The sequence below is a fragment of the Thunnus maccoyii genome, chromosome 14 (assembly GCF_910596095.1).
Source record: "Thunnus maccoyii chromosome 14, fThuMac1.1, whole genome shotgun sequence".
In the NCBI taxonomy this organism is placed as follows: domain Eukaryota; kingdom Metazoa; phylum Chordata; class Actinopteri; order Scombriformes; family Scombridae; genus Thunnus; species Thunnus maccoyii.
In genome coordinates, this window is record NC_056546.1 from 9,752,199 (window position 1) to 9,772,994 (window position 20,796).

General features: G+C 40.4%; 1 protein-coding gene across 3 annotated transcripts in view; it reads left to right on the forward strand.

Annotated features, from left to right (window-relative positions):
• The window catches only part of srbd1 (S1 RNA binding domain 1), a 58,061-nt gene continuing 37,265 nt past the window's right edge, over positions 1–20,796 (forward strand). Inside the window, exons 1-14 of one of the 3 annotated variants that reach the window (XM_042434088.1) lie at positions 1–123; positions 1,549–1,613; positions 2,351–2,762; positions 3,073–3,312; positions 3,865–4,031; positions 4,334–4,451; positions 4,588–4,726; positions 5,161–5,257; positions 5,428–5,614; positions 12,302–12,405; positions 13,437–13,544; positions 13,900–14,057; positions 15,313–15,403; positions 15,671–15,778. In XM_042434088.1, coding sequence (XP_042290022.1) covers positions 1,549–1,613; positions 2,351–2,762; positions 3,073–3,312; positions 3,865–4,031; positions 4,334–4,451; positions 4,588–4,726; positions 5,161–5,257; positions 5,428–5,614; positions 12,302–12,405; positions 13,437–13,544; positions 13,900–14,057; positions 15,313–15,403; positions 15,671–15,778 — 1,994 coding nt within the window. In that variant the 5' untranslated portion in view covers positions 1–123. Of the gene's footprint in view, positions 124–163; positions 184–847; positions 951–1,548; positions 1,614–2,350; positions 2,763–3,072; positions 3,313–3,864; positions 4,032–4,333; positions 4,452–4,587; positions 4,727–5,160; positions 5,258–5,427; positions 5,615–12,301; positions 12,406–13,436; positions 13,545–13,899; positions 14,058–15,312; positions 15,404–15,670; positions 15,779–20,796 lie in introns of those variants that run through there. The other 2 variants (XM_042434090.1, XM_042434089.1) reach the window with 2 other exon arrangements.

A 20,796-nucleotide genomic window follows, 5' to 3' on the forward strand; every position in this document is an offset into this window, starting at 1 on the left:
CTGTGATTGGTTGAACTCACACTGTTGCAGGAAACAGCTTTTCTGCATCAGTAGCTGGTTTCCAACGCAGTAACTGTCACACAGCAGCCATAAAGAATATTGAGCATTTTCTACGGAACAAAGGTACCATTCGTTACGTTTTACATCATGTGAGGCAGTTGTGTCCGATAGGAACATGACACGGTGAAGCGGCAGCTAGCCAGCTAACTTTGCTAGCTTTACCGTGAAGCGCCAAATTTGAAATTACAGCTAACCTTGGTTGTGATAGCTAGCAGACATATGCAAGTTAATGGTCAATGCTGTTTCAGTAAATGCAATATTGCTACTAAAGTCAGCACAGATAACATGCTTTCTATTTAACGGTTATTTGCTTGGTAACAATGTGTGAACTGTGGGTAATTTAGCACTTCTATGGTAAGGCTCTTACCATAATTTTATGAAGTCAGTTAGCAAGTGGTAAATTACAGTAGGGCTGCAACTAACGATTATTCTCATTATCGATTAATCTGTTGATTGTTTTCTCGATTAATTTATTAGTTGTTTGGTCTATAAAATATCAGAATCAGGTTTATTGCCAAGTAGGTTTGCACATACAGTTGGGTCCATAGTCTGAGACCGCTAGTCAAGATAGGCTACTTCTATTTTGCATTTGTTTCAAATGTAATGCAGTTTTTTTCATTACAAATGATAATATCAGCTTAACAATTTGAGTGATACTTTGAATCTTTGAAAAATGTACATGAATTTCAGAATATCTTAGTATTTTAGTATGTCACACTTTTACTTTAATGGCAGCATACACTCGCGCATGGACTCCACAAGTTTGTGCAAATAGTCTTCAAATGCCCCCATAAATATTCACTGGGGTTGAGGTCAGTTGAATGTGGAGGAAAGTCCATGACATCCTTGGTCTTCTTTGGTCTTGAAGTAGCTCTCGCAAAGGCTTTGAGGTGTGTTTGAAGTCATTATTCTGCTGCAGTATGAGTCCTTTTCCACAAAGATGCAAACAGAGGGTGTAGCATGTCTCTGAAGGTACAGGCTACACCCTGTCCAAGTTACTTGTCCTTGGACAGGGTGTAATCAGTTTGGTGCAACTTTAGAGTAGGAAAAACACCCCCAGACTAGAATATTCCCTCCACCATGTTTCACAGCTGGTTTGATACACTCGTCTCCTTAGATACACCCCTCTGTTACTGTCATAAATCTCAAACTTGGATTCATCAGTAAATAGGACTTTTTTCCAATCATCCACTGTGAAATGCTGGTATTTCACCCCAAGCGTTTCCCCTCCTGAGAAGTGGTTTAGAAACTGCTACTTGTCCTCTGAGACCACTACACTCTGTAATGAAGTTGCTTTTCTATCTCTCAGGGAACTAAGCTTGATGTATTGATCCTCTGATGGTGCAGTTACTTTAGGTCTGCCTCATCATACTTTGGATACAACTGATCGAGCTAACCGAGCTAATCGAACTGAACTAATCAACTAATCGTTGCAGCTCCAAATTACAGGACAGATGCAATTGTAGCTAACTTAACCTTCTCTAACAGATGATGCGAAGACCCCGAACGACAACTGGCAAAGCTGTAAAGTACCAAGATGTGGACTCAGACCTGTAAGTGATTTTTATCCTTCTGGAGTATATTTTCACTGTTTTTAAGAATGACAGTGTTATCAGTTCTCATGTTCATCACAGGGCTATAAGAGAAATGAAGACACACATACTCATAGGCAAACCTGGGGAAAACATATAAAGTAGCAGAAAGAATTCTTATTCTGTCATTCTTTGGTTTGGTTTGGTTTTATTCTGTCATAAACCAACCCACACATAACACACATTTTCACATGTTCAGTAGGAAAACTAACAAACGAAAGCACACAGATTCAAACTATGAACATAAAACATGGACATGCAGAAAAACAAACAAAACTGCAAACAGCACATAAAACAAAGAGTCAAAAACATTCAAAGTTAACATGACCTATTTCTATTGTGGTCCTGGTTTACCCCAAAATCATGACAACAACAAATACCGCTGTGCCCCTGCTACGTTACTGACTGAATATTGTGAGATGCAGATATAGTAGATAATCATTAAACAAGTTGTACAATTTTACTAAAATACTAGATATATTCATCCATCTCTCCTCTTTCCATTTCATTAAATAAGAAATTTATACACCTGTCATCATCTGGTAAACTGTTCCAAATGTCACCCCCCACACTCTGAAAAGATATAGATCCAAAACTGCCATATCTTTGTATTTTGACTGAATTTTGACTATTCTTCAAAACACCTAGTACTTATAATATGCTGATCTTATGCTACTTTGTTCTTACTTTACCATCAGGTCATTTTCCCAGATAATAAGCAGCGATGATGAGGATAATGAAGAATGGAGGCCGTCAGAGCCAAAGCCGAAAGCCCCCAGCCGGACCGCCAGAGCCCCTGCAACAGGGGAGAAGAAAGCTGCTGCCAAGAGAACTGCTAAATCAAAGGAACCAAAAGAACCCAAAGCTCCCAGAGTGCCTAAAGAGCCTAAGCCAAGGGCACCACGAAAACCTGCTGCAGAGCGCAAAACACGGGCCCCTACACTCCTGAAGGATCCTGCTGCATCAGGTCTGGCTGGAACAAAGAGGAAAAAAATTGATGAGGGCAAAAATGATGATGAGGCTGGACAAGGTGACGGAGGAAAGCCAACAGACTGTCCAGAGGGAGAGAGGGCCAAAGAGGGTGAGCCAAGTATCAGAATGAAGGAGGAGGTAAGACTAATGATAATTTTAGTAACACACACACACAGTAGTATGCCCTCAAAGAAGTACTGTAACACAGGTTTATAACTGACTTTAGAATATCTGTGTGTTACTGTGCTCTGTGTTCTAATATATTGAATAAATTTAGTTATTTTCACTGAGTTTTTCATTCTTGTTTCAACAGTTTATAAATACAACAATGCTCTCTGTTGTGTATGCCTCATGTTACCTTCTAACAAACAAAGTACATATCCCATTATTAATTTTACATCACGTGTTTCTCATCCCTTTTTCTTTCTTTTTCTGTTTTCTCTTGTAGAGGGTGTCATTTATTGTTTCAGAAGCCCATCAGGCAGACAGATGGGCAGGCGAGGGGTCATCAGTAGCTGGGTTTAAAGTAAAGAAAGAGGAAGTGAAGGAGGAAGATTTCACATTTGGTGAGCCCTCTCTAAAGAAACAGAAGACCAGTGGTGCCTGCCAGGGACAACACACTGCCTTACCGTCATCAACAGCACAAGCTCTGAGGAATGAACTCAATATGAACTGGGACCTAATAGAGGTATTTTAGGCTTTGTATGTGTGTGTGTTTTATGTGGGGAAAAGGGTTTGTCTGACTGCCAGACACACATCGCTAAAATGTGTGGACAATTTGAAAGTGACCCAATGGAGCATCCCTGAAACTGCACCAACAATTGAAAACAGCAAAACTTGTGTTTTTACATGAAACGCTGCCAACTGAAAGATAAAACCTGTCCAGTAACCACATAGCAGTAATGTTGATAGCCGATTGATACAGGCTTTTAATAAAATATAACTACCTTGGTGAGTTGAGTGCCATGTGTACATTAAGATGCAAAGGACGGGAAATGTCAACATTTTACCAGTACAAGTTGTTCTTTCTCATGACTGAGAGCACCCAGACTCAAGCAGCTGTCCAATAGGTGAGCTGAACACTCATAGTGACAGTATGCATATCCATAGTTACTTATATCTGGACAAAATGACTACAAAACAGTTTAATAGTTGGTGTTTATATTGTCAGTGTCTGACAGCCTACTTATTATATGGATATACTGTATGAATATCTGCATGTATGTGTCTTTCCGCTTAGGTGCTGTCCATCCTGACATGTGTGGAGCGATGGGTGTGTGCAAACATCATAATGCTGCTGCGTGAGGAGAACACTGTGCCGTTCATGGTGCGGTACCGCAAAGAGATGATTAACCAAATGGACGCTGATGCCGTCCGAGACGTCCAGCTGGTATATGAGGAGTTATGGTAGGCAAATGAAACATCTTACACCTTATTACCCCATTAAATGCATGCAGAGGCACATTCAGATACAGTCTCCTCAAACCTCAGCCATGAAATGTTTTCTCATATAAGCCGAGCAGAACAGGGTTTATCTCCAGGCAGCATGTTTGACTTTGGCCACTAGATGGTGCTAGTGGTCAAGCTTTGAGGCTTGGAACATTTTACATATGTGCATATGAATACTTTTTATCTTGTGTAGCTGTGTGTGTTGTAATTGTTTAATGTATATAATCTGTTTGCATGTGTCTACGTGTTTGTTGCTAAAGCTCTCTGGCTAGGAAGACCCAGTCTGTAATTCAGACCCTGAAGAAGGATGGGGTTTTGACTGCTGAGCTGGAACAAGACCTGAGGAGCTGCCGATCAGCTGATGAACTGGATCATGTGGTCAGAATGACATTTTTAGGCTAAAGTAATACCTGTAATTTCATTTGTGGTTGTTTATCCACACTTTGCATGAAAGTGGGTCTTGCCACTCTCCTTACCAGTCATCTCAGTCCAGTGCTTCTGTCTTTGTCTGTAGTATTCTCCCTATAAGAAAGGCAGCAAGCTGACGAAGGCTCGCAGGGCCAAAGCTCTCGGCCTTGAGGTGGCTGCCTCCACACTGATGGACACACCACACACTCTGGATTTAAGGGCATGGGTTAAACCTGGTACTGAAGGTAAGACAGACAGACATACGTACTCACACACAATGAGAGGTTTAAACATTATGAATAATTAAACCTGGACGGGAACCTCCCTGTGTCAGACTCAATTTTTTACTTAATAGATCACATTTAGGGAAACCACTAATACTATCCATTTATTATATGCAGATTTTGACCAGTTTAGGATATTTGTTCAATTAGGTCACATTCTTAACAGCCACTGGGCAAGACAGTTTTATTTAGCTTTGATTCAAGTAGTGCACAGACTGATTCACACACATGTTCATGCACAAACCCAAATATAATCCCAGTATTATTGTGCAAAAAGCTCATTGTTGAAATTATGTATTGTCCTTTCAGATTTATAAGGTTGTTAAAGGTCCAAGAGAGAATATTGTGTCTAGAAATACAATATGTGTGTGTGTGTGTTTGTGTTTTTCTGTCAGGTCTGTCATCAGTGGAAGAAGTGGCTACAGGTGTGGAGCATATCTTGGCTGATATGATAGCCAAAGACCCTGAGACACTCACCCACGTGAAAACATTGTGAGAACATATCCACATGTGCGCACAACATTTACATTTTTTGTCATCTTTGATTATAATCTTCATAGTGGGCTTTATTTCACTGATCTTGGGGCTAGAGTCTCTTTTGCTCGATACATTGATAATAATACATTGCACTCCCCTTATTTGTGTTTCTCTTTTTGTGTCAGTTGTGAGAACAGCTTCGTGACCATCCAGTCTTCTGTGTCCAAGTCGGCGCTAAAGGGAAAAGAGCAGGAGAAGTCTGACCAAAGTCAGAAGAAACCAGGGGCCAAGCAAACCAAAAACAACGACATTGACAAGTTCCACCTCTACTTTGACTTTACCAGCAACATCCAGCGCATCCAGCCCCATCAGGTAGTCAGAGTCATCTATATCTGTCTCATTGCACATTCATCCATCCATCTATTCCTAATGAACACCAGAGTGGTCACTTTTTATTTAGCTAGGCCCTGGTTTGTCATAAACATTTTCCCAACCCTTTGGCTAATGCTACCTGTTATTAAGCTGATAATCTTTTACTCTTGAGTCTGATTTTTTTTGGAGAGTTTATGGATCATTCAACAGAGCTATTACTGCAAGATGTAATAAATACAGTGCCAAAAGACAGCTACATTTTACACTTCATACTGCATACTTCCAAGCTACACATTTGTCAGTGAAATCGAAAACCAGCATATACTGGTGGCTTACAAGTGACATTTTGTAACAGCATCAAGTCAACCAGCCAGTACATGAATACAGGGAAAAAGACTAATTGCACACCAGTGAAATGAGAGTAGAAATGAAAGAGATGGGAATGAAAAGCATGAACAAATAATTGCACTCGTTGATAATCTCTGTTTACTCTTATAAGTAGTCCTGTATCCTGTGTTTCGACACACACTCATACAAATGCACACCATCTGTTTGTGTTTGTGTCATTTGTGTCTGCTTCATGCATGCCGCTTCTGAATGCTAGCCATGTCAGTCACAGTTAGCCTTGTCTATGCCTCAGTATTTACCCCTCCTGTGCCCTGCTCTGCCTCCTCTGCTCCCCCTCTGTCCCTCTAGTGACTGGTGGGTTACTCAGAGTTGGTCCCGGGCCTCATGTGTCACCCTAGCTCCCATCACCTGCTGCCTCTCTGCCACACCACACTCTATGGCAAGCGCTCTCTGCCCTACAGTCATACAATCACATACACACATATGCATGTGCACACTTGCTCACACACATGCACACCCTGCTAGTCCCCTCATTCTCTCCTCTTAACATATGTGACATGTCCCCTGCCGACATGCCATTGGATTAGGAAGCTTTGATTGACAGGCGCTCTCCTTTAGTGACAGCTATTGCTGCTGGGCCCACAGGCGGACGAAAGGATGGGGAGAGGGAGTGGGGGCGGTAGAGGGAGGGAGAGAATGTACAGTGAGTGCAGATGAGCGACATTGAGGTGCGTCTGTCACTTATCTCTCTCGCTCTGTGCTGATCTTCCTCCCGCCCTCTCTCTCTCTTCTCTCTCTCCCTCTCTCTCTCTGACTAAACCTCAGCCCTCCAATCCTCTCCACACCTCCCCTTTTCCCCTCTCCTCTCCTGTGTATGCGAGGCCTTTAATTCGATGACTCGCCTTTGTCACGGAGCGTTAATCCACAGGCTGCTGTGACCCTGCTAGCTGTCGGATTCCGGCTAAAATGAACCTTTTCTAGCCGTCAAGTCGGCGGGAAGGGGGAGCAGGTGGGAGATATGTTTTGACAGGAGGCATGTGTGTGAGCACACACTTGCCCGTTCGCTTTAGCACATTTTATTAAGCTCCAGCTCTGGGGATTGGTTAAAGGAAGAGGACGGGGAATTGTATAAAGGGAGCGATAGAAAGATGTTAGAGTTGGGCCAGTGAACATGCAAGTTCACAAGTAGGTGGTAAATAACACCCTGAAGTGGCAGACAATAATAGGTAGCACAGAAATTACATCTTTTATTTGTAGTTTACAAAAGTGATAAATCTTGGAATGATGGAGGAAATTTAGATTGTCAAGTTTTAATTTATTAAATTAAGACATACAAAGAGTTTTTGTAAAGACAGTAGTAAGTTTGTTTCTAATATGGCAAGTTAGGAAATATAGTTAGTTACCCTTACTATGTAACAGTTTTATAAAGTCATCACAAGTTAGTTTATTGAAAGCTCTGGTCTTCAGTATGTCTTAAAGCATAAGCCATTGACATATCTAGTTGAGATTCTTAGCTCTGATTTAATTCCATCAGATTTGATTTGAGGCCTTCTTCGAAGGGTACGCATTTACCTTGTAGCTATTAGCAGACGGTACGCTTTTGAGTATGCCAGGGTGGATTTGTTGAATGTGCAGTGGGCTATTTTTAATGTGATTTGCGTTGTGATCAAATGGTAGTTTAACACTCCATTCAGGCGCTTGCCTGCAGAGGAGTTTGGATAAATGGAACTGTTTAATCAATTAAACACTCCTTTTTGATGGACAGATGAAGAAGAGCAAGTTTATTTGTACTGTCACTCACACACACAAACACTTGTTTTTTTGTGGCTGTGTATTGGTCGTACTTTAGAGGTCCTGATAGATTGATATTATTTCTTGTGGTACCCTGATGCCACAGTGGGGTCCAAACGTCTGAGACCACTTTCCCATTCAAGTTTATGGGAAAGTGGTCTCAGACTTTTGGACCTCACTATAATTAATTTGTCAGTTATGTAAAACTAAATAAATTATAAACAAAAAGAGTACACTCAGTAGAGTGCAGATCTCCGCCAGGTGTATGCAGTCAAGATGGCAGTGTCTCGTATCGTGCCCAACTTTAGTGGATAACATATCGGGTATAGAATTAATCTGCAGACGCTCCGGTTCAAGATGAGACCAAACTTTTCAATGGATGTCAGTTTTTCAGCCACAACAAAGGCCAAAATGTAGCCTGCAACAGACTAGATAAGCCTTGTTTTTAACCCAGCAGATTGCCATTTGCTATGTCGTAACACAAATCATAAAATGGCGAGGGATGCTGAAAAGACGAAAGTCTAAGCTTTACGATAGGCTCATAACGAGTCTTATCAATATTTATCTGGATTCACAACACAACCTGCTCTCAAGATACCAAAATGTGGCACCGATTAATCTCACATGGCAACAAGGCACAATTGATTGTCTATAGTGGAAACAAGATCCCAAACTGAAGCAGTTGTGACTCATTTTTCCATTTCAAGAATAAGTCTCCAAAATGTTTATTTGTAGCTTTGAAGCTATTCTTATCAGCACTTTCCAGTCTGTTAAATCCCCTCCTGTCCTCCTTTTTGTACTGTCAGTAATATTAAATATTTACAACTGAGACGGATAAACAAATTACTACAAGCCAAAATTTAAACCATACCATATTTAAACTATACCTTAAGTGCTTATTGAAATTCTTTTCTCCTCTCTCTCTCTTTGCTCTTTGTTGTTTTTTTTTTTACAGTGATCTTCAGGCTCCATACGGTGTTGCGTTTGTTTTTGGATAGAATAAGAGAGCGTAAAAGGGACACAAGGAGTACATGCTTCTCCCTGAGCAGCCAGTATGTTTGTATAAAGATCAGTGTATCATGCTGGACCGTGTTCCCTTGAGATGACTGATCCTCATTGATATTTCGAATGTCAATATTTATCTGGAATCGTACTGTCTAAAGAATAATATCCACTAAATGTAGCTTACATTCCATATGCTTTCCAACTTATAATTTCATTGTTTATCAAGAACATTATATTCTCGGTTTGCCTTTTTTAACCTTCTCGCTCAAGTGTGGCTACACTTTAACTTTTATTTTATGGCGATAAGACAATCTGCTGACAGCTTTGTTTAATAAAAAGTAAAACATATCTCTCTTTGGCATTGTATTATAGTTTATCTGTGAACATATAGGGAATTAAATTAGGCAGTGTTATTTATAGACTAAGTCTCTGCTATCAAAAACAGACTAAGGTGTGATGTAAAGCCGTTAGACATTTGTTAATTTAAAAGCATTTAGAAATTTGGGTTTTCACATTGAATGGGAAGTTTTAATTATTGAAATGGCAAGATAAAGATAAAATCAATTATTTCTTTATGCCTGGAAAAAATACCCTGTGAATGACAACACATTTTAAAATGTAAAAAATAATAATACAGTATATTTATCAAAAATACTTTTCTTTTGAAGTAAACTACATTCTTGAGTCAAAAGTTAGTCAAAGTCAGCCAAAGTCAGTTTGGCATGCAGTTTTGGTGGATGAAAACAATGATACAGATGTTTTTATACAATTTCATTCACAGCTCTCACACTACATAGTTTGTCCCATGTGTGTCAGCCAGGTCAAACAGTGTGTGTGTGTGTGTGTGAGAGAGATAGAGAGAGACTGCGTGTAGATCTGTGTGTTTATGCTTGATACGTCGTGTGGATAGATGTGTTGATGACAGTATTCCTCTAAAGAAAGGGTGAGAGAGAGAAGGAGACAGATAGAGAGAGGACGGTCTTGGCTGGCTGCCCTACCTTGAGGGCTGGTGGAGGGATGAAGGGGAATCTAAAGACGGTCTGTCTGGTCGTGTCAGGGTTTGGCCAGTACCTGGCTTCCTGTCACTCCTGGCCCATCTAACGCATAAACAAACACTTCTCACTCTGTCTCACATCACCCTTCCTTTCAGATCACCCTCTGTCTCAGACCAGTGACCCAACCCAGGCAGAAACTGAGAGATGTACAGACAGACACTGAGTTATTCATCATCAGCAAGGACACTGGCCAGCTACAGAGGGAAACAGAGCATAGACACAAATTTCCCAGCTGTTTAAGTCAGCCAACGTTTTTCCATTTCAGTCAGGCATAGTTGCATTTGTCACAGTTAGAGTTTGGCAACCATGCAAAAAGAAGATTAACTTGAGGTTTTATGGTAGTTACATTACAAGATGCTCAGAAGCAAATGTTTGGGTTAGGGTTAGTAGATTAACAGTAGAGTTTATCTGTATTGCCTTCCAATGTATGTTTATCATGCAGGCAACATATGGAAGGATGCGCTTTGGCAAATGTTCAAAATCTGGTAAATAGAAGCTTTTACGTGTAGACAGCCACATTTGTCTGTGTGTGTCTGTCACTGTTTACTTAAATTAAACAATAGAGCAACAATGGATATTGTTTTGTTGTGGTGCCATTTTTTCTGATTTCTGATTTTTTTTAGTTGATGATGCTTTTATCGAGTCTTCATCCCCACATTCATCAATCAGAGAGGATGCAAGCTGAAGTGTATGAATCAGCCGGTAATGCATTTTAGTGATGTAAAGACCGCATGTCATTTTTGATTATACAACATGATCTTAAAAAACGGTCGAACGTCAAACTCCGAGAACACAGATTTAGCAAGGCTGTTTTCTTTTTCACTACTTTAATGTCACTTTAGGCTTTCCCCAGATGTTTGAAAGAGTTCAGAAAGAGGTGTTGTGCTTCCTTCTTTCGACAACATGTTCAACTTCAGTGCTTTGATGAAGATTGTTTGAGAAATCTCATCACAGTCAGAGCGGTAGCCAGGGGCAGAAACATGCCAACAGAAGAGAAATCTAACTTTCATCATAATTCAAGCAAGCTCACTGCATTAATGCTCGCCTCTACCATGCCATTAGCTGTGTTTTGTATTTCTGTTTGTGTATGTATATCCGAGGATGCCGCTGAACGGTAATGGTTGTGGCACCACGTGTGTGGGTGTGGGTGTGGGTGGGGGTAGGCCTTGCGGTCTCAGTGCAGATGGTGGCATAGTGGTGGCATTTGTCAGCTTGCTTCTTCCGCTTGGGCTCCAGATTGACATCTTGTTTCTTGGCCCTGTTCTGTGGCGGGCTAAAGGTTCCCCACTGAAAAGGTCAGACACTTACTACTGTTTGCTTAACAGCATGTAACAGTTCCTCTGAGGGGGGACCAGCACACGACACAACAGGCCTGGCCACAGGATATACTCCGAGGCTCGTCACTTGTACGTGTGTGTGTGTGTGTGTGTGTGTGTGTGTGTGTGTGTGTGTGTGTGTGTGTGTGTGTGTGGGTGTTTGGAGAGTCAAAATATTTTGTTTTGTGCTTGTGTGAAGAGGTTTGGGATAATGCATTTTTATACATAGATGTGTATATAGTAACCTTGTCTAACCCAAAGCCCCATGTACAAATAATGATCCCTATTAAATGTATTTGCTGCCCTTTTTTGCCATAGTTGTTTGGTGCAGCCAAATCGAAACAAAATGAAAGTATTTGTGTGAGAGAGGTAGATGCTTCTGGCTGGGTAAAAGACCCTTTGTCTGGTATTTAGGTGCCCGGCGCAGTGCACAGGTGGGAGGAGAGGCGCAAACAGGTGGGAGGTTCATTCGAATGAGGCAGCGCAAAGCAAGCTGTCAATATTTTGGTGGACTTTGGGTCTTAGAAATTGCACTTAAAATAAATATCTCAGAACCACATCTGTTTTTGCTGCAAATTACTTTACTGGCTTTTTGGTGATTTTGTCATTAAAAACAAACTAAATGCATATACAGTATGTTAAAATACAGCAATAACAGAATAAGCCTTATAATGTAAATAAACAATGCTAGTGAAACACTCTCCAAACAATAAATGTGTTTTAATCGGCATCAAAAATGAATGCTTGTAGTTTTTTGTGGTTAAAGCAGGAATGTTGATAAAGCAGCCTGGATTTATCTGTAAATGAATATCAGTGATTCTTACAATATCTCAGCTGCATAATACCTTTAACATAAGTGGTATTTTCATTGCTATTAGTGATTAAAAAAATAAAAAATAAAAAATCTTGTCTTGTATGCACTGCTGCACCTACAGTATGTGATCCAAGATAGCAGGTGTGCTTGTAGACGGCCACATAGTCTGTGAGTCTAACAGCTACCTCTTTGTGCTGGTTGCTTTACTGGAGCCTTTTACATTTGTTATCAATGAATGTGAGTTTTGGGAGGGCAATGGGTCTTTCATCTGTGTGCCTGTGTGCACTATACAGGTTATTGTATTGTATTAACCAGGGGAAATGTGTTTGTGTGTCTTTGTGTGCGTTTATGTGTATAGACCCTGGCAATTAACCGAGGGGAGAGTCTGAAGATTTTGACAGTGAAGGTGAACATTCCTGACAGGGTGAAGAGTGACTTCACTAGGTGGTGCCTCAACAACAGGTCAGACATACAATAATACACAAACACCCCTACACACAAGACAAACACACATGCATATACTCTGTTTACTGGCCTATGTGTGGAGGACTGGGATAAAAAGACTCATAATAAATTGCATTAACGGAGTCCTTTCATTTAGGAAAGTGGCGCATATGATGCAGAATGATATTTTAGTTCTGCATCATATGTACCAGTTTCATAACCTGCAAATATATAATTCATTTTGGTCCTTGGCTAAATAAAATGGACGATGTTATCAATATGTATAGCAACAAAACAATTGCAGGTTCTTTTTTGTTGAAAATTCACAGATGAATAGATTTTTTTAAATTTTTTTATTAAAGGATGTACAGTGAATTGGCACCTGATTAGGGCTTAAATACTGAACATCTAATTGCTGTTCAACATGACAAATATGAAACTTTTATACAATCCAATTACTGGTGAAGGTTTGTTCTTTAGTTCAGGATAAAAGATCCTTTAGTGGAGATTTTACTATGAGAAATAATTGAGTTGAATCCATCTTTAATTTCTTTTCATAAAGTACAATGTAAATAGGTGTGGGATGAAATAAAGACTTTTACTGCTGCATAATTTAATTTTAATCACACTTAGATATTTTTTCCAATGTTAAATCAGAGAAAAATACAATAGCATTATAATCTTTGCTTTTGTTAAGCTGTATACAAAGTTACAAATCTGTGAAATTGAAGCAGGGCTTATTGTTTATAAGTGACCTAAGTGCTCAGTCAAGTAGTTAAATAAATAAAAGTTTAAAAATCTCAGTTTTTGGTTAAGTTATTAATAGTATCAAAATTGCAAGAGAAAGCTCCACTTAGATGAAAATATAAAATATATGTTTGTTTTTTTGTTGAGTGGTGGGGGCGTATTTTCTCCTGAGAGGGAGAGAGTTCGTTTGCAGACAAGGAAAAGTCCGTTTTACTTTTATGGCATTTATTTATTTATTTAGTGGAAAACTGCCCATAGAGAAAAAAAATTAACTTTTTTTGTTTTCCTCTGTTTTAATGCAGATGGAGGCCAAAGACGTTTGCAAGAGAAGAACTTTATGCAATCCTCAAAAATGCAGTAGAGGACTCTTATAAAAGACTAATTCTGCCTTTCCTCACCAGGAGTTACAGGTATTTTAAGGATTTCTGGTTTTGTGTGTGTGTGTGTGTGTGTGTGTGTGTGTGTGTGTGTGTGTGTGTGTGTGTGTGTGTGCTTTCAGAACAGAACATTTCTCCTTTAATAACCACTTATTTATTTAAACTGTTCCTTTTCCTTCTTCTTTCCTCATTTTCACCTTTTTCTTTCTCTCTCTTTTATTTTTCTAAATCCTTCTCCATTTTCTTTATTTATTTCTTTTTACCCTCACCATAAAATCTCTCCCTGCACCCTCTACTCTCTCTCTACTCTTTTTTTTTTTTAATATCTTACCAACCCTACATTTCATTCTATCTCACTCTGCCTCTCTGTTGAATTCCCTCTCTTTAGGACTAAGCTGACAAGCGCAGCAGAGAAGGAATCAATCGCCTTGTTTGTGCGGAATCTCCGCCAGCGCCTGTTGGTGTGTCCAGTCAGGGGCTGTGTCATGATGGGGGTGGACCCTGGCTTTAGACATGGCTGTAAGCTGGCAATCCTCTCCCCTACTAGTAAGTGAACACACAGTATACTGGACTCAGGAGTTAATAGTTCATCATACTTAAATAGGGACAATTACAGTAGGTTGCAGGTAGCACCTACTTTTGCATCCAGAATAGCCTGAATTCGTCAAGGCATGCATTCAAAAAGTGCAAGCTTTGGTGCTTCTCAGTATGATGCATGACATGCTGGAAGTATCACATGCCACTTCTTATTCTCAGCTGGCAGGAATAAACACCTGCATCGTTAGCATTTGTAGCACATCTGTTGCAGCGATTCTTAAATGCTCTCCTGCAGATTCATACACTATATATACATACATACAAGTTGGATAACCTGGCAGATTCATAAGAACATGGATATTGTCGCAAGTGTTTGTGACCTTTTTATTGAGGAAGTGAACCATTGATTCTCACCAACAGTATTTTTCTGTCTTAGATGAAGTCCTACACTCAATTACAGTATGCAAACGAAAGTGTCCCACATATTAAAGGCGAGTGGGCTGCATTTTACTCTTTCTATCTGCCTGTCTCTTTAATCTCATGACACATGCACATGCTTCATTTACAATACTACTGGTGATTTAGACCTAGAATCAGAAGTCAGTGGCAGACATCTCTTCATTATATTACATGGAGTATTTTATTGATCAGTATTAAAACTGAGAGGACACTATGTAACCAGGCATCGCTAGACCTGTTACCACCAAGGTGTGCATCTGTGTGTGCACGTGCGTGTGCATGTCAAAGACTAGATGCCACTTGGCATGACCCGGGTGGGTGGATTATGTGTGTGCAAGTGCACATGTGTGCGTGTGTGTCCACTGTACTGTACTGCATGTCTCAGCATGTCTCTCAGTGGGTATGGCTTCACACTGGGCAGGGGTAGGTCCCACCCTCTGGGTGACTGATTGTGTGGCCACAAGTCACGCTGACACACTTACAGCAGACAGACACAGGCATATATCAGGTGTCAGGCCCAGCATGGTGTGGCCACAGGTTTGGTGTTTCCAGGCTCACATGACTTCCTGTCAGAGCTGTCCTTTCAGATCTACACTCTCCCTCTGAGGAAGCTGGGAGCTGGCAGGACTTAGGCTTCCTGTGGAGGCTTTACAGATCTGGAGTTTTTTGTTTATTTGGGGCATTGCTGCCTCAGCATACAGTTCAGAAACATGCATTGATTGTATATAGCTGGGTCTGCTGAGACCCTCTTGTCATTATAAAACTTAATCAGCATGATTGTTTGCCTTTGTCTCTGTGTACACAGGTCAGATTCTCCATACTGATGTGGTCTACCTGCATAATTCAGGCCAACAAAAAGAAGCGGAGAAACTGCGCCACCTTATGCTTAAATACAGGTACTGCTGCTTGTGTCTCAATAATCACTGTTTGAGTATACTATTTCAGTTGAACTAAATACACTGTCAGAAAATGAATGGATGGTGTTTGTGTTGTGTTAATCAAAAGTGTTATTGCTGCAATTTCCCTGCCAGTAGACTTTTTTTTTTTTCTGTATACCACTGAACATTTTAAAGAGGAAAATTGTGAACCTAACTTAATTTTGAAACCTTTATTTGCTCCCTTAATTCTCATGGCCCTCCTTATCCTCCACTTGTCCATACTAGCTGCACCAGGGTTGTCATTGGCAACGGGACTGCGTGTCGTGAGACTGAATCCTTCTTCGCTGACCTCATCTCGAGGCGCTTTTTTCACCCCCTGGATTTGTCTTACTGGTAAGGTCTCCCATCTGACCCCTCTCCCACCTTAATAGTCCAAAGGGCACTTCCAAGGTATAGTTCTGTATTTACTGTGTTCTGTACACACAGCTAGGTATACACTACTGTTTTTCATGTTTCCCACCATTTGGAAAAACACCGCCCAAGCACATTTCAAGAGGTTTAAATATTAAAAATAAATTTAAATACATTTTTTAAAATATTTTCAAGTGTTACTGTAAACATTTTTCTTCTTCACACATTTGTAAAGATTCAATATGAAGGCTCTGTGTACCATTAGAGGAAAGTGGGAGAGAGGTATATAAGGAGCACTCCCTCCAGGAAATTGCTTACTGTTAATGAGATGGAGAAAGATGCTGTTGAAAAAGAAATTGTGGTCTCACTATAAAGTGGAGGAAAAAGGCGAATGAACAGAGGGATGAGGAATGTGGGAGAGTCTGAAGGACAGAGGAGAAAATGTGTGGGAGCGAGAGAGCGGGACACAGATAGAAAGAAAGACAAATAGGAATGTGTCCCCCAAGCGAATATTGTCTATTAAAGCCATCTGGACTTTGTTTCACTTCTGTCCAATTAAAGAGACGTTTTGCGGTCCACGTTGTGTCTGTAACCAGGCCCAGTCCACACTTCAGAATACAACAGCACAGAACCTCGGTCCAAGCATAATAACCACTGGCCTCTCCTTGCTTCGTCTCTTTCTCTCTCTGCTGAGTTCCATGTGTGTTTGTTGACTTGAGGTTAACATTGGGACCGCAGCCTAGAATGATTCTGAGCTGTGCGTGAATGTGTGTGCGTGTGTGTGTGTGTGTGTGTGTGTGTGTGTGTGTGTGTGTTTGCATATGAGAGTGTCTGCAGTATCTTTGAGTTCATACACACACACATCCACATGCACGCTTCAGAGGTCATACCTGCGGTGTAATAGCCCATGTTTTTTCTCTAAAGTTCCATTTTCTGTCCATTTGCAGGAACAGACACAGTCAAAGTGAGGCGTTTATTAAGTTAACTTCCACTTGATTATTTTCATGACAGACATTTTTTCTTTTAAGCAGACTTGAGCACCTCCAGAGCACCGAAATTTCACATCTTGATATAATGTCTCTCTTGTTCATTCTTTTACTGGAGCTATTGGCATTTGTACTTTTCACAACACATAAGAATGTTGGACTTCTGTTTGATGTGGTCCTGGCTGAATGTCTTATATCACCTGATATGATTAACTATATTTTTGCAGCACGTAACACATGTGTAAATGGTCTGCCTTTGCCTTAATAGGGTTTGTGGAATAAAGGCTTTTTGCAAGTGCATGAACTTTGGAAGAGCAGCGATGTTATTTTGACATTAGCCATAGAAATATGGTTGTTGTTATCCAGATGATATCGCTCTGGAGTCGTCTGGTCTTATGCCTCACTATGGTTTCGTTGGACCGTGGATGATGTAGGCTCAGAAACATAGATGTTAAAGCTGAATCTGTGTGTCTGAAATAAAATATATAACCATACACTGCTGTTGCTATGCTTTCCTTTTCCCTACACTCATTCTCTCTCCCGTCTCTGTCATTCTCTTTATTGCCGTCTTCTCTCATCTTCCCTGTTCTCTTCCTCCTCTACCCTCTGACCTCATCAGACATTTCCCTCTTGAAAGCTTGATCATTAAATGTCCAAATTCTAGTCTTTCAATAACTACTCCCTCTCTCCAATAACCTCCAGTGAGGTGGGGTTCTCCTCCACATCTTTGAAATATAAGACTCCGGGCTACGGTCCCACTTTGTGCATCAGTATTATACGCACTGGGATACATTTGATACCTGTGTGGGGTTAACCTCAAAGTTCTTGAAACCATTTAAGTTTCACCTTTATTGGGAGGCCATATAACTAAGGTTTTTTAAACAAATCACATCCTATTAAAATCTTATTAATTTATCCTTTAAAAAAATCTCTTTCTCTAAAGTGTACAACACATCTGTGGAGATGGTAATGGTTATGTGCCTTGCTTATGGAGTATGTAGTAAGGGTGGCAGATGTCTACTAAATTACTAAAGTGAGTTCCTTTATTTAAGACTCCTTCTTTGGTGGACGTTGGCTTGTTGACCGAAATAACCCTTGATAGATGATAATCTGAGAACAGAGAAAGATGACTGGCCCCAAGGAGTGACGGTTGTAGCTAACTCTGAGGGTCTTACTCCCCTGCTGACTGACCTACAGCTGACCCTGACCTGCCATTAGGGAAAACCTCATTACCAGGGTAACAAGGATGATGGCAATGACGGAGAATAGCAACGTATGCATCAGAAACAGCGAGGGGTCATAGTGCTTGCTGTGAATGTCCTCAGTATAATTAATTGACCCAGTTTCTGGTACACTTTGAGACTTTGTGCTTTTCTATACGTATGAACATTTGTCCGCTGACCTTATACCTCAGTAGGTTCGAACAGTTTTTGATCGACAGGTGTAGAAAGTCTATTAGGCAGCCCATACATAAGACACTGGCTCTGTCATGGTGGAAAACAGGACACACACACAGCACATACACCAACCCCTTAACTGCACAAACTACTCCTGTGTTGAATGTGGTCCTGTCTGGTTCTGTGTACTTACTTACGTAGGTACTTTTTCCATCTCTACCATCCATGTTCCTTTGGCTCCCCTCGTTTTTTTTCTGCTCTCTCTTTGACATCCTCAGCTACTGAAAGCAGCTGTGCACACTATTCACAAAAAATGTGTGTGTGTGTGTATGAAAGAGAAAGTGAGAGCAAGAGTGAGATTATATTTCGCCATCATTGTGTTATTTGACCAGACTGAAGAACAGTTTTGATTTTATGATGATTTTAAACAGAATTACCTTGTTAGGCGGGATCAGCTGGTAAAAATGTGACATTACCAGTGTTGAAAGGTTTTCTAAGATTTTGGCAGAAGAACTGGAAGAGGTATAATACGGCTGTGGCTTATATGACTGTGTGCAAGCTCATGTGCATGTATAATACAGACTCTCCTCTCCTCTCCTCTCCTCTCCGCCTTGACAGTGCACTAGTTCATTAAAGACCTCAGCCTCATTTGCACCGTCTGCTTCCTGTCTCCTTGTGAGCCTTCATTGTGTCACCACCCCCACCCTTCTCCACCCTTTCTTCTCCACCCGCCTGTCTCTCTCTCTATCCTTCTGCCTCAGTGCTCAGCTGGAATGACAGCCAGAAATGGCAGCCTGCGGGACACCCTTACTTGTGTTTGGTCTGTGTGTGTGTGTGTGTGTGTGTGTGTGTGTGTGTGTGTGCAGTTTTGAGTGCCTGAGTTCTGTTTGAGTAGACTCATCGTTCTCACTGAGTCACCTCTTCCATGATTTTTGAGCAGTGTGGCCTTTCCTAAAGACAGCCAAACAAGGGCAGACATTTGTGCATGGTTGGGTGTATGTCTAGTAGCGTAATTTAGTTGGTGGAATAGGTGTGAAAGTGTATAAAAGGCTGGTCAGTTTGTGTCCTGCTGAATCATTTATCCATATTTGTATATGCCTGCTTAAATACTGGGACCAGGACATGTTGCAAAAGGTGATCAAATCATTAGGATAGCTTTCTTTTTGACAGCAGATGTTAAAGGTTTTGATTAAACATTTATTTAATTAGCTTGCAAGCTTTAAATCACTTCTTACTGTCTTCATCTGCTCCAACCACTGATGTAGACCATGAGATGTGTTTGAAAGCTGTGTTAAAAGCCGGTAAGTGGACTTTGTGTTAGGATTATTTTGTTAAATTTCTATTTTTAAGGTCAAGAACGCACTTGCAAATGAATGCAAATTTCTTGCTTCAGCACCTTAACTAAAGTAGAGCTGCAACAGTTAGTTGTTTTATTGATTAGTCGATCAACGGAAAATTCATTGGGCAATATTTTGATAATCGAATAAGCTTTAGTCATTTATCAAGCAAATATGCCAAAAACATTATTTGTTTTGGCTTCTCAAATGTGATGATTTAATGATTTTCTTTGTCATACACTATAGTAAACTGATTATCTTTGGGTTTGGACTGTTGTTGGGACAAAAAAAGGACATATAAAGACTTAACCATTGCCTCTGGAAAATTATAATTGGCATGATTTTCACTATTGTTTGACAATATCGATTAATCGAGAAAATAATCAGCGCTTAATCGATATTGAAAACAATCGTTAGTAGTCGCCCTATACGTCGCCTTTCCTTAACTGGATTAGATTTGATGACTTACAGACTTCACACTTTATACTGAGACTTTTATTGATGCATCACCAGATATTTTTCTTGAAAGCCCTGAGAACTCGACTGTCCTGAAAAATAAATAATACATTTTCAGATAAAATAGTAGTCTTCTGGATATACTGCACATTCTAGTGATGCACATTTTTGTTTTAGGTCTGACAAGTGTAACCAGTGTAACCACAGAAAATGTTACTGCTTTTTAACTGACTCAGATAGTCCTTTATCTCCCTTAACTGTGGTCTTTGCCAAATGGGTAATAAATTGCCAGATTTGACTCTTCATCTGCCTATTAGGTTTATAGCACAGTTACCCTACATGATTAAGCCTGAACAATGCCTCTATGAATGACCAGCATCCTGCAGGACATTGTACAGCATGAGGTATTATTTAGCTGACAAGGTCTATCTGTGCCTGTGATGGCCCCCACTGAACGCACATGCGGTTATTTGCTGTACAGCTGTGCCCCGATAATTTAAAGACCTCCTGCTGGACGTCAGTTTGTGACACATTAGTTTAGCGAACGTACTCCACATCTCTGACTCAAGTTAACGATTTTCTGTGTCGTATGTGGTTTAAACCTGTTAAACCTGTATGTATAAGGATTTAAGTTGGTTTTGAGTGCCTGATTATTGTCATTAACACCTGCTTGGAGCTAGCACACAGCCACGCTAGTGTGCGTGTGTGCAACTGTGTTATTCTTTCTGGCTCCTTGACAGGCCAGTGCAGCATGACCTTGTCTGTCATTGTGCTTTAGCACTGACTGGTAGAGCATGCAGGCTTTGTCAAAGCTCATAAGACAG